The sequence below is a fragment of the Eucyclogobius newberryi genome, unplaced genomic scaffold (assembly GCF_026437365.1).
Source record: "Eucyclogobius newberryi isolate DKJ021-1_F unplaced genomic scaffold, fEucNew1.0.hap1 SCAF_3, whole genome shotgun sequence".
Taxonomy (NCBI): domain Eukaryota; kingdom Metazoa; phylum Chordata; class Actinopteri; order Gobiiformes; family Gobiidae; genus Eucyclogobius; species Eucyclogobius newberryi.
Genome location: NW_027315945.1, coordinates 27,851,978 through 27,866,140, shown reverse-complemented (window position 1 = coordinate 27,866,140; position 14,163 = coordinate 27,851,978). Strand labels below are relative to the sequence as shown.

General features: G+C 40.2%; 1 protein-coding gene across 1 annotated transcript; it reads right to left on the bottom strand.

Annotated features, from left to right (window-relative positions):
• Window positions 1-1,158: 1,158 nt before the first annotated feature.
• nradd (neurotrophin receptor associated death domain) lies at window positions 1,159-12,378 on the bottom strand. Its single transcript, XM_072461267.1, has 6 exons — window positions 12,241-12,378; window positions 7,288-7,420; window positions 6,291-6,644; window positions 3,723-3,933; window positions 2,848-2,990; window positions 1,159-2,177 (listed from the first exon to the last, which is right to left on the bottom strand). Exons 1-6 carry the CDS (start codon window positions 12,301-12,303, stop codon window positions 1,867-1,869), a joined length of 1,215 nt encoding a protein of 404 aa, XP_072317368.1. The 5' UTR covers window positions 12,304-12,378; the 3' UTR covers window positions 1,159-1,866.
• Between the last annotated feature and the right edge of the window lie 1,785 nt (window positions 12,379-14,163).

Genomic DNA, 14,163 nt, shown 5'->3' with positions numbered 1-14,163 from the left:
ATTCCTCCGCCCCGTTGCCCTGTGCGATCCAAACCGCAGTTAAGCAGTGCCGTCTGGAGAGTGTGACGGCATCTAGAGCCCCCTCGCCCCGGGCCGTGCACAGCGCCTGCTCCCACTTAAAATCCACAGGCACAAATCCTCAACAGATCTGAGCGGGATGAGGCCAGAAGATGGACAACAGTTCCCATCAAGTGGCCCAACGCGACTGAACAGTTGACACAAGTTTACTCTAAAGTCTTTTGTCAATTGCCTGTCGTCCTCGATAACAATGGGCCTTCTGTTTTTTGTTTTTCTTAACCTTTGTGTTGACCAGCAAACGGTAGCACATGCAAAAAAAAAATCATCTACTTAAGTAAAAGTACTCGTTTAAAAAAGCACATAGTAAATAGTTTATCACGCAGATTTTACATGTTGACGTGATGCTAAATGTACTGTTTTTTTTTGTAATTTTCTAGTGAATTTTATGTCTGTTTGTTTTGTTTGCTCTTTGTTTGCTCATAGTTGGGACTCAAAACCTTTAGTCAAGATGTCACCGTGGACAGCTTTAAGTATGTTCTACTTTTCAGTCCAGTTTTAAAATGTGAAGTAAATGTAAAAAGTATTATCTGTAAAAATGACTTGAGTTAAGTGCAGATGGCTAAAAAATTACTTGAGTACCGTATTTTCCGGACTATAAGTTGCATCAGCCCAAAAATGCATAATAGAAAAGAAAAAAAACACTGGAGTATGAAATGCGGTTGCAAGTGTGAAAATAAATAATATCACATATAAGTCGCTCCGGAGTATAAGTATATAAGTATAAGTCGCACTCCGGCCAAAACTATGAAAAAAGTTGCAACTTATAGTCTGGAAAATACGGTACTTAACTTTCCACCAATGCTACTGACAGCATCAACTTTCACATCAATTTGTATTAAACTACTTTTATGGTTTATCATCAAGTTTTATGCAAGATAACAGAGATTGCCTTCACCTTAAGGTTGAAATCTGTGCTCAGTATATATAACGTCTACGCTTAATGTATGTCATGACTATTCTAATTCAATTATCACTTATTCCATTAACTTAAACTAACCTAAACTTTAAAACACGTTAAATCGATGTAGAGGTAAAAAAAAACAGCTTTGCAAATGACAGAACTGTGATGCTTCTGATAAGCTTTTGCTTTTTGTTGTCTTTATTAGATACAAAAATAGGTGTAAATACATGAGCTGTGTGTTAAATGTGACAGACACTGTTTACTTATTTGTGCAGGCACACAACAGGGACAAAACATACAAATCACATTCAATATTTTTTTTACAAAGAGCTATTCACATATTTCTCAGGCACCAATAGTTGAATGCAGTTGAATAATTGGGAAAAGTTATTAGATCTGAATGCAAACATAGTAGTAAGTACAGTAAGATGCTCTGAAGGTCGTTGACTTTGGGTTTCACTCAAATATTTGACAGTTTGTAGAAAAGCAAAGGCAGAGGAGTTGAATAGAGTTAACGAGGGTTTTGGAGAACGTCAAACTGTAGTGGTTTGTGTTGTGGCAATTAAAAACGAGCCATTTGCAGAGTCACAAAGCACACGGCAGACACAGAACTCAAACTGATTACTGTTTCAATCACACGTAAACTTGTTTCTTCAGCGTTATTGGCACAAATGATTCTCCACGGAGGATTGGTACAACGCATGTCGCTCAACAAGGCTCTCAAAGTTGTGTTCAGGCGAGACAGGCGAATGTTCTCAAGACGTTCAGTTCCTTTTACAGTCCGTGCGTTTGCGACAGAGCAGATCCTGGAGGTGTCGTCTTTAGTGACAGGTAAAGTGTCTCCTGTCAGTGCAGTTCTGTCTCTGCTCTCTCTCTCTTTCTCTCTCTCAGACCACGGAAACTCCCTGCGAAGGCGACATCAGCGCCGTCACCACGTCCGGCCTCTCGATCCGGGCCAGCGCCGAGCTCAGGTGTCCCAGAGTGGAGCCCTCTTTCTGGGCCCAGTTCGAGAGGAGCGTGTGGGCGGGGGCCTCTCCTCGTCCGAACAGCTCCAGTTGGTCGCTCTCGTAGCCCAGGACCGCCCCCAGCTCCCTCCAGCCGCGCGCTCCCTCCTGCAGCAGGCTCTCCAGCTCCTCCTGTCTGTGCGGAGGCAGGTTCACGTACAGACGGTTGTCCAGTTTGCTGTCCCGCTTTGTGCCTGTGTCAAAGAAGAGCGTGCTCAGTGAAAGGGTCCATGTAACAAAGAACAGCCCATTTATTTAACCCGTCTGTAAAGCTATGAGGGGCAGCTGCTACATTTCCTTGCCCTTACTCATGGACTAATTGCTTGCATACTGTGTGTCTGAAACTGTTTAAATGTGTCTTTATTTTCATTTCGTTACACGCCTCGTTGTTTTTATTGTGAAAATGTAATAAATGTTCGGATTTATTAAGTAATTAGTGATGAAAAATGTGCATAACAGTTCAAAACAAGCCATTATATATTTTTTTGGTCATCGAAATGGCACCAACAGGAACTACTTTTTCTCTTATAAATAAATAAACATTGCCTGCGTGAGCCTTTAAAGGTGCTCTATGTCATTTTTCTGATGAAAGATCTGCCTGACTCCACAGAGATGTTATGTTAATGCTCCACAGTATGGCATTAACCTGCAAACAAGTTACACGTCAAATCTATGGAGAGGCAAGCCTGCTCGCAGTAAAAAGTCATGTTTTTCAAGGTATTTTGTTTAGCAATGAAAAAGTATCAAACTAAGACACATTCTAGGCAAAGCATCTTCTCCATGGAGACAGAAAGGTTCCACAGTGCATCTTTAAGTACATTTATCACTACTGTATTACCTGATATTAGCAGTATTGTGTCTCACCTTTGCTGGGCTGGTTGTCCATGAGACTGTGTGAGTCCAGAAACACGCCGCTGTCGCTCTGGAGCTTCTCTGCTTCCGTGGACGTCCCGACCTCAGCGGCGCGCGCTTTAGTCAGAGCTGCCTTCTGTTTACACGTCCTCCAGCTGAACACAGGGACATGAAATACAGTCACGTTACAAAAGTACAGGCGACAATGACTTCATGGGGTTCCACTTCCTGTTATACGCAACATTCGGAGGACTTTTTCCCCATTCTAAAGATGTAATATTTAGTTTTCATTTGTTAGTGACGATGTCAACGATCCCAATTTCTCATTATTGTGAAACGATGAGAAGGTGATTGTAACAAAGAGCCAATAGAACAAACAAAAAGAAGTAATCATAGAACAAAATGTGACTAAAATATGTTAAATATAACTTTAGAGAAAAACTTTATTTGTCACACAATATAGAAATTTCAATGTTGCAAAAATCAAAGGTACAAGAACAGCAGTAACAGAATGAAAAGTAGCAAAAAAGCGAAAATAAATAATTAAAATAGGTCATAAAAAGTAGACGTTAAAATAATAAATAATAAATAAAAATCAATAAAATCAAGGCTTTTCCGTTGCCTGCTCTCGATTTGCCCATAATGTCCCAAAGTATAGCATTAAACACATCAATCTCTATGGAATCAAGCACCAAGCAAAATTACAAGTCAGATCTGTGGAGCGATAAATCAGCTCCCGGGAAGAATGCACGTTTTTCTAGGGATTCTTTGGGCAGTAAAAACATCTGCGACTGAATAAATGCGAGACAAATGTGTTAAATGCGGCAGTGTTACAGCAGCAGAAAGGACAAACAAACAAAGGACAAACATCTGATTGAAGAGCTCACCATTTATAAGCCACGTAAACCAGCAGGCCCAGCACCACGGCCGCCAGGACCGACACGTAGACCAGAATGTTGTAGCTGCTGTTGCTCTCTTCTTGCGGAGTGTACTTGGGCGACCCCGTTTGACTGACCTCCTCCTCGTCCGTGGCGTCGCTCAGGTTTGGCCTGCGAGGAGAGTCGGACTCGGGGCGGGACAAAATGTGCAGCTTTCGTTCTGTGAGGATAAAACAAAGGACAGGTCGGCGTCATAAATGAGGTGAACATCACTAGTTACTTCACAGGCAGAAAACTAGAAAGGTCACGATGTTGACTTGATTTCTAGGCTCGATATCTATTTTTTTGCATGTTAAAATTTTAGATGCAAAGTGAAAAATGTATATCTACGGCGCTATATTTATCTATGATTTTTATCTGTTTAGTGAGAAAGAAAGAAATGTGTTTTTTGGATCATCAGGCTTTAATGTATCTGTGTCAGTGGTTTCATTGTTGATCATAATAGTTTCTGTAGCAATATATCGAACTTCAAAATATGTTATTGTGACAGGCCTAATTGAAACAAGAAAAAATCAATGGATAAACTAAATCCAGATCTAGTAACTGAATTAATATCGTAGTCACAACCACTCAAATTAAGATAAATAATGCATTCAAGCTATTTCAAAGAGGACATTTTATGCAAATTTGACTTTAATGAGTGTTTTAACCATGATATAACAGTGTTCTCTCACCGTTACCTTTCTTAAAGTTCTATTTTTATTGTAATCCTGTATTGTTCTCCATTTGAGACTTCACTGTTCATAAAAAGTGTTTTCCCCTACCCCCTATCTCCGCCCCTGTAGCTTTTAAAACACATTCAGTCTCCAGGTCATACATGTAGGTCTATTTTCCAGCCGATGAAAACATGTCAATTTAAATCTGCTGCTTGTTACGGTGAAATGCTACTTCCTGTTTAAAACTGTTGAATTTATCAAACTGTTTCAGATAAATATTGCAGTTTGCGATGCACAAAATGTTAAATCGTGATATACGTTTGTTACAGTTTAATACAAAATCCTAGCGTGCAGTAATAGTAGCTCTTGTCCTGCAGCTCCCTGTGGTGTACAAACAGTCAGTCGCCTCTGTTTCTACACGACTCCTGCCTCCTGTGGTCGGCCCGTTTTAGGATCAAACGCCACGAGGTCCTCCAACGACCTCCAGGGGTCACAGGACCGCGACCTCCGAAGCGCGCGTGTACAAGACGACCCGGGCAAGTGTAGCCGTTTGGGATCAAACGCGACCGCGTCTTTGGACTTCTTGACTTCTGTGTTTGTGTCGCTTAAGTATTTTCTCTGCTTTGTCTCGAGTTTCACAGGTGGGATGTTCTGCGGATGTGTGAGTGCAGGTGCTGGCCATATGTTCTTTAAGTTATTTCAACAACTACAACAAAAAGGAACGCACGAAACTCGATTGCTACAGTGTGTCTGCAATAAAAAAAAGAATAGTGCGAGATGTGGTTTGAGACACAGCAATTATTTCGGTTCATTTAAAGCAAAATGTGACTTAATTCACCAGGAAGGACTAAACCGAGACAAAAAAGGAAATCTGGAAATCATTATTAAAGCTGGAGAGTCTAAATTTTTGAACCGTGAAAGGAGGATGTAGGTGTTTAAATCTGTCTCCTCTGGCACGTCGCTAACGTTCACTTCCCACAGCGCTTATAGCAACTCGCACGGCTCTTTCTTAGTTTGCTAAAGATAAAATATTGTCTAATTAGAAACAGTCAGATTTGACAGTTTTAACATTTCTAGGGGGTAAAACAGAATGCATCAATTTATTTAGTATCTGACATTTTTTAACTTTAATCAAGGATGTCACAATATCAAATTCTAGAGTTACGATTATTGTGAGAGGAAACGTCCCCATTTTATGATTGTTAACATTTTTAAACGAATATTAACACTTTGCGCAAACAATTGAATTCTCTTCCTTTCATAGTTTTTCATCGCCATTGTAACCAGCTTTGAGAATTCTGAATGATAAAGTAAAGTTAGTATGACATGAACAGCCAGATAAAAATCACTTTACATGTTTATCTTTTCAAAGCATAGACCTATTTGTGATGCTGAAAGTCTCATAATTCCTTTTTTTAATTTTTTATTACAGTTTTATTGTGAATTGGAGTGGGTGATAATGACAAATATGTATATATTTTTTGGAGTATTCCGATCATATATTCAGACAATATTATGTCAATCCAACAGGAATGTGTTAAAACTTCAATTATCAGACAAATGTGAAATGTCTGGAGAAATATAACTTCATGAAAACTTTTTTTTATTTTGAATCATCACTTTTTGTAGCAGTTTTTTTTCCCTATAAATGATATTCAATATTTAAATGTTGCTTATCTTCAAAACAACAAACACGATATTATCAAAATTTCAATATATTTCCCCGAATCCCTATAATAATCTGGACAACTTTATTCATAACCTTGATGCTACTGACATATATTACACCGGTTGCTGTGTTAGCCCATAGCACGATGACAATACTTGTGTGATGCAGTACAGAGCTGTGTTTCCTTCTTACCCATGCACAGAGTGTCCGACACGGGCAAGCAGGAGCGGATCTCCACCTCGTTTTCAGAGCATATGGTGCAGTTTTGGCACGGCCTGGTGCCCGCGCCGTCCTCTATGAAGGTCCCCGCGCCGCAAACCCTGCACTCGGTGTCACCCTGGGATCCGCACTCCCGAAACACGCCCTGGCCACGAGAACATTTGGAGCACGGGGCGCACAGGCCGTAGCTCCACAGCAGGAAGAAGCCGCTGTCGCATTCGCAATGGGTGTCCTGCGCGGCCGAGCAAAGCGCCACAGTCGGGACGCTGGATGGACATTTGGTGCAAGGGAGACACAGATCGAGGCTTTCGGACGAGGAAAATGTGCCTGAAAAAATGTCGGTAATTAGGGTGGGTGACGGATGCTTTTGATCGTAGTAATAATTCATCACAACAATGACATTAAGAGTGAATGAACTGTAAGAAAAAACACAAAAATCCAGAACAAACTGAATGATTTTTACAATTATTCATAACTCCTGGTGTTACAATTGACATCAGGAAGACCAAACAAAAGTGAAATTTTGTCTTAAAACATGATCCTTCCTTAAGTATGTGACCAGCATTATAAAATCAAACTTTAAGTCAATGTGACATAAACACACTGATGGTTTTACATTACTTTTTTTTAATACAGTTATATCTCATATTTGTTTCTGTATGTTTCATTTGTATTGTGCAGCACTTTTTAAACAGTTTCAGTTTATGAAATGTGCTATATAAATAAAGTACGTAACAACCAGATAAATACCTTTATGGAAATGTCTTGATTTTGCTTTATAAAATGGTCACAATTATGATTTCTTTTAACTTCTTATCATCTGGATGTGACCTGAACTATCGCATCGACGTTTCCTTAATGTCTCACGTCATCAAAACAACACTTTGATGATTTACCGCACACCTCTAGTCACAAATCAGGTAGAACATGTTTGCAGTGGGTTCAGTGAGGTCGTACGATAATGGCTCACCCTGCGGACACGCTTGGCACTTGGTATCCTCTTTCCCACATTTCGCCGCGACGCCGTATCCAGCCGGGCACAGACTGCAACACTGACCCGATTCAGTAAATTTGCCGCTGGCACAGGCCTCTCCGAGAGTGACCTACAGCGAAAACACGGTGCGGTTACACAAACAGGCCAAACAGACCAGAAGCACGGACCTACAGTACGCTTGTGGGAGGAAGGAAATCACGCATAACCGGAGCACGGGGCCGAACCGAACCCCTTTTATCGCCGTATCTCACCCCTAAAAAAACAACAGTTGTGCCTTACTATCTAGGAGTCAGTAATGGAGAGTTATAAAGGATACATGAGACATTCCTACAGGCTTGAGCGGGAGTGGCTGGCTTTAATCAGCTGGCTTTGGCCCAGTGGAAAGTATCAAGACGGGATTCAAGGGGGCAAAGGAAAACAGCAGACGGCAAGAGGCTACAGCTGCTCCTTTATGGGGAAAAATCTGTGAAATTGCGATTATTTTATATAGATTTATTAGTGTCAAGATAAGGATGTGAAAAGGGCTCAATGCCACTTTTGATACCGCGATTTAAACGATGGAATGTAGCTTTCAACTCCATAACAAAGAAGAATCTCATTATTATTAATATTATTATCATGCTTATTACCGTGTGGTCTTAAACTATTAGATTCACTGACTAAACTGTTCAGGAAAGTTCGATTTGTTGTGTTTTCAGAAACTATACAGAATCTCAAATGAGTATCTAGTTTTGACACCAGTTAAAGCATCTTATTAACATTTCATTTTATTGCCAATGTTCTTATTCATTGATTATGTTTTGTGTGTCAAGTTTTAAAAGTATGTAGATTAGGCCAGGTTTTGGGGGCCAGTTATTGTTCAGAACAGAATAAAGTTTTTTTTAAATTGTTTATCACACCATTTTGTGATTCATTGGAGCAACAATAAAAAAGCCCAAAAAAACACAAACTTATTTCAAATGAAGGTTGTACTAGCCTTTCCTGAATAGTTTTAGAATGACACAAATCTATAGTAAAAGACAACATTTAAACAACATATTAAACAAACTACTGTCAAAAACGGCATTATACTTTAAAAAATAACGTGTTTTCTTTCTCATCTTTGTGACATCCAAACTAGTATAAGTATCAAACCTTTTGCTTAGTATCAAAATAAGAGTTTGAAATGTCAGTATTGTGACAACACTACTTTGGGTCGACCCGAATGACAATAAAGGTGTAAATGAAGCGAGTGTGTGAAAGAAGAGGCGGGAGAAAGGGTGAGATCAGGGAGGTGAATGCAGCCCGGGGCCAGGGTGTCAGTCGTGAGAGTGTGTGTTTGGGTGAGAGGCTCTTTGAAGTCTGCCGAGCCCTCCAGGTGTGTCTGCGGAGGTCACTATTTCACTGACTCCCCTCCTTCCTTCTTCAGAGCACGAATTAACGGCATTTTAACCACGCACACCTTTACAAAGCACCGGCCCGCTCTGCCCCGGGGCCGACGAGAGCAAACAGATGTCCAACATCTCACCTGCAGCAAACGGGAAAAGTAACAGCTCCAACACCTCCGAGACCTCTCTCTTCCTCTCTCTGTTAGGGAAGGGATCACTGTGTTTTCTGTCTGTTTTTTAAGACAATATTTGCCTTTGAAGTTGTCACGATTCTCACATTTCAAACTCGATGTCGACACGGGGCTTCAAACTCTGTAACAATTTTGATACCACAGTGATAGTAAAAGAAAACAATATCTTTTTTCGTTTTTCTTCCCCCTTTTGTTTGTTTTGCTTTTATTTTAACCCCTCTTCTGGTGTAATAATGTTGTTGTTGAGTTTGTGTTTGTTCTATGTTCTGATGAAAAAGATATATATCTATATTTATAATACGACTAACAAAGACGTGTCATTTACACTATATTATTATTAATACTGTTATTCTAAATGTATATCAAACAGATTTGTAAATGTTTTAAACAATAGACTTAGCAATAGACTAAGCACAAATACTGATAATAATTCTTCGCTATCATGAGATCTTATACTGGTCCTGATAAAGCTCAAAATCATTCTAAAACTGTTCAGGAAAGATTTCGATGCTAGTTTTAGTATAAATTAATACAATATTTTCGATTCTTTTGACAACCCGCGTTGCTCTTGTCCGGACGTAGTCTTGGTCTGGTCACGTTCTAGTCCCGGTCTCAAGGTTTAGACCCGCACTGCTCCAGTCACAAACACTAAAAATGCTTCACATTACCAACTGGACAAGTCCGATTCCAAAAACAACACCAACTTTTATCGCTCCGACAACATCAGAGCCGTAGAAGGTCAACAAAGGTTCAGAACTAACGCTTGATGTCATTCCTCATTTTTCACTTAGGCCCATGCTGTAGGTTTAACACGCCATACGTACGTGTTTATCTATTTAATCACTTCTAATCTGCTTAGACATGGATTGTGGGGCTATAGCGTGGCTCAGAGTAGCTACTAAAGTTGTCAAAAGTATCACAAATCAGACACTAATCGACACTAAAACTAATATCAAACTAAATTCTCATTTGAGTAATTACAGTAAGTAACATTTGACCTTTCCAGAACAGTTTTAGAATGATCTTTTAGTTTTTAGTTTTACCAGACCTCACGGTACAAAAAGTGAATTAAAGTCTAGTATTGTGACTACATTAGTGTCTACCTTAACCTTAACCTTTCAACAGCACCAGATTTTAGAACCGGTCTGAAAAGTATAAAGCACTTTCCCGTATGGTTTCAGGTTCTGTGCTCAAGTCTCAGCTTTGAGCAAAAATATATCAATCAAAATGACAAGAGAAATGAACAAAAACAACTCAAAATGAGCACAATTCAGTCTAAATCAAGTAGTATATCTTTAAATAGACACTTCTATACCTTTACTTAAGTCCATTTTCTATGTAGTAACGCTTTTACTTCTGTGTCTATAATAAAATGTACTACTTTACTACTGATTTTAACACAAAAACCATGCCTTTTTCGATTGTCCAACATCTAAACAACATCATACTGTCAATCGCGGGGCACAAGTCTCCGAAAGGTCGAGCTGCAGTTGCTTTTTCTTTCAATCAAGGTAAAAAGCTGCTGAAACCATGAAACAATTCCCCAGCGAGAACAGAGGGAACAGAGGGACCACCGACGAGCTTTGAGTGCGACTCGCGACTCCACGGCTGTCGGGACCACTCAGTCATCACACACACACACACACACAGACAGACGCACACACACATACACACACACACACACACACAGACACACACACACACACAGACACACACACACACTCAGTCATCACACACACACACACACACACAGACAGACGCACACACACATACACACACACACACACAGACACACACACAGACACACACACACACACACACACACACACAGACACACACACACACACACACACAGACACACACACACACACACAGTGGCTGGATGCCTGGGACATTTTCAGATCTTTTGAAGTGACCACATTTGAAGCGTATCGGCTGGAATTTCCACAGTTAATCCAATCAGCGTGGACATAAACACAATAAGGACGCTCTCTGCATGTCCCTCCAACGAACAAGAACATCCCAACTGCTCTGATTACAGTCTTTAAAACACAAGAGGCATGAGGAACTATTTAAATGGGACGGACTGTATTTTCCACGGAGAATGTGCACGCGACATTGTCAAAAAAGGAAATAAAGTAACAGTTTATAGTCACTACACTTTTAACGGTCTGAAAAAAAAGCATGAACAAAGACTCAATTCACGATGAACAAATAGTTAATTAACAATGATTCAGGCTTAGTAGCTACTCATAACTTAGATGTTTCTAAGCCTGAATCCTTGTAAAAGTACTGTAAAATGTGAAGGTATCTGTACTTTTACAATGGATACTTTTTACTTTTACTTCACTACATTTAACAGTAGGTACGTATACTTTATTCTCCACTACGCTTTGAACGAGACTGAAAAGTAGCCAGTGTTTTTTTTAATATGATTTGAGGGGTTATTTTTAGCACATTCATGGCGACATCCTGCCATAAAGTTTTAGAGCTCAAGTCCCAGCTTTGAGACAACTAAAATACACACATACAAATCAAATTGAAAAAAGATGAGCATAAAATCACCTCCTTTGACGCTTAAACAGTTCTCAAACTAATATGTGCTGTACAGGTACTTCAAAGGTTTTACATTTAAGTACTTATACTTTTTGCTCCTGTGTCTGTTCTTTTAGGTGAAGTGACAAAAACTGATTCTTAATAAACAGTTTGTTCATTATGTTCACGTGTTTGTTCATGCTTTATTAAGGCTAATTAAGACAAAAGGATGCTTCACTAAATGCTCTGGAACGTTGACTGTAATCTATTAAGCGCTGGAAAGTCACGTGACACACACCGCAAAGTAGGAGAAAATGATGATAATTGCTCAGCTCCGGAAATCCAGGCCTGGCTACAACACTAAAACCATCAGGAGGGAATGAGAAATGACATTTAAAAGAGTGTTTTCATTACACTTTAACCAAATAGAAGTTCCACCAGTCGCACCGGCGTGTCAGGGCAGGACCGCGGAGCCCAAAGGCGAGAAGTGTGTCAAGATCATTGGCTGCGCCTGTGCCTGTTTTTCGGTTCGCGCTGATATCCTTTAAATACCACGTTACCACAAGTCACTGAAGCTGTAATTTACTCTATAGATGTACGTCCATAATCCCAGATAAAAGCCCCGAACCGCTCCCACGACAGAAAGAAAGAAAGTGTGGAAAGAATGGCACGGTTTGTGATCGTTTAAGTTCAGACACATAGTTTTACGCACAGTTTTACATGTAGAAAAGTAATGGCACAAATGTAAACAAATGTAGCGGTACCAGATTGCAGTGGGTGTGTTTGCTAAACGTATCGCCGTGCAAAAAAAACAAACAAACAAACAAAAAACTTACTTTTAAAAGTAGCAGCGCGCAGACAAGCAGCCCACTCATGTCGGAGGTTTTCCAGATCGTCATCGCGGGACAATCTGCCGCTTCGTTCCGCGGTTTGACCAAAAATGCACGTTAAAAAAAAACTCAGACACACACACACTACAAAGATCTCCCACTGTACAGAGAAACGTGCAGAAAACCGTCAGGAAAACATCCACGCTCCCAGTAGAACGCTCATAGTCGACGTCTTTGCGCGCAGGAAAACTCGCAGTAAATCCCCGAGGACGGAGGAAAAAATCGTCGTCGTTGTTGTTATGTTTTTTTCATTTGTATTTGTGAGAGTTTAAAGGTGCTCGCGGTGTCTTCTCTCCCGTGGTTTAGCGACACATGAAGCTCAAGTCCTAAAAAAACCCCTAAAGAAAAGTGTCCGGAGCCTGATTCTCCTCCCATCGCTGCGCGCTCCACAGACGCGCTGTGATTGGCTGCATCTCTGACACGCGCGGCTGGAACAGTAACCATGGCAGTAACAGTCGAATACCTTCTTCTCGGCTCTGAACATGGAGCTGTTATATATATTGTCTGCTCTGGATCGCACTCTGAAACTCACAGCACAATGGAAACCGGATGTGCCTAGAATATCTGTGGAGATGACTTTTGTCCAACGAGATCCACATCTTTGGCTCCTCTAAAAACATGTGCTTTTACAGACTCTAATCAAGATAAGCATGGTTTAGATCACTGCAGTAAAAGTACTCTTACGTGTTAACTTGAGTAGATGTACCCTTTTAAAAGTAGTATTTGTGCATTTATATTTTCACTTGCTGTAAACTTTATGTGCAGTACTTTGGTTACAGAAATTGTTTCATTTGAAATTGTTTTATTACAGAAGGACGTGGCCAATAGTGTATCATCAGAATCAATTATAATACATCTAGTGTGCCTACATTTATCATCACAGTGAATTAAGTATTGTAAATGACCCTAAATCCAGAAAAGAATATAAATGCACCAGAGGGTTCATGAACTGGACCTGGGAGTAGTTCTTCTTTCCACTCCTTTTCAAGTCTTTTCTTCCCCTCCATTGATTACTACACATAAGTGAACAAATGGTACAGGAAGTTTTGTTTTCGAACTTTACTGTGGTTTTATTTATGACGATACTTGAAAAATGCTGCTGTCATAATGATCCTGATAAAGGTTTCAATATAATATGAGACATGTTCTGTTTGGATAACAATGTATACATAAATATAAATGTGCATCCAAAATAACCGTCTGTTTATTAATACATAATATTTTCTGACTTGAGCTAGTACAGTGAGTGTGGTGTGGCTCTGGTTATCAGCTCCACAGAGAGGTGTCCCAAACCCTCGTTCTGGGGCCATAAATGTGACCAAAGACATGCAAGTCACACTTTTATGAAGCTGCTCAGGTTGTTATCAGTCACAAAGGAGGCACAGGACAATCACACAAGGCGCTCGTAAAACTACATGTTTGATCTTAGCAATTCAAAAGATTAGAAAACCAACGCAGGCTAAATGACATGCCTTGTAAATTCTGCTGAATGCATGGCAGGGGGCCCCGGGACTTCTGAGGCAAACAAATGGGGAGACGTTTCAGACTAGGAGCTACTTGCACTTCAAAGGGCGCAGAGGGAGGAGGCAGACAGGAGAGGATATGCCGTCTCTGCTAAATCACACATGGACGTCTTCTTCTGTGATCCAGGCAGGGCATCAGGGCTATTTATGTGCACTTAAAAACAGCACGGAGGCCCCACAGATATGAAATACACACGCTCTTTTATCACAAGATTTACAAACTGTGTGCACGTATATGTTCCTTCTGTGTTTTAAGTCGTTTGCAGTGTCTTGGAGCTGCAGAGTTTAAACAGTCTGTGACTATTTCAAACTTGAATATTTGAGTTTGAGGAAGGAAATAAATGAG

What these genes read in the sequence shown, in the direction of transcription:
- nradd (XM_072461267.1), bottom strand. Translation starts at nt 12,303, where the DNA reads ATGACGATCTGGAAAACCTCCGACATGAGTGGGCTGCTTGTCTGCGCG. An exon ending in GTCGGACACTCTGTGCATGG is followed by an intron (nt 3,934 to 6,290) that starts GTAAGAAGGAAA and finishes TTATCCTCACAG; the next exon opens with AACGAAAGCTGCACATTTTG. An exon ending in GGACAACCAGCCCAGCAAAG is followed by an intron (nt 2,178 to 2,847) that starts GTGAGACACAAT and finishes TCTTTGACACAG; the next exon opens with GCACAAAGCGGGACAGCAAA.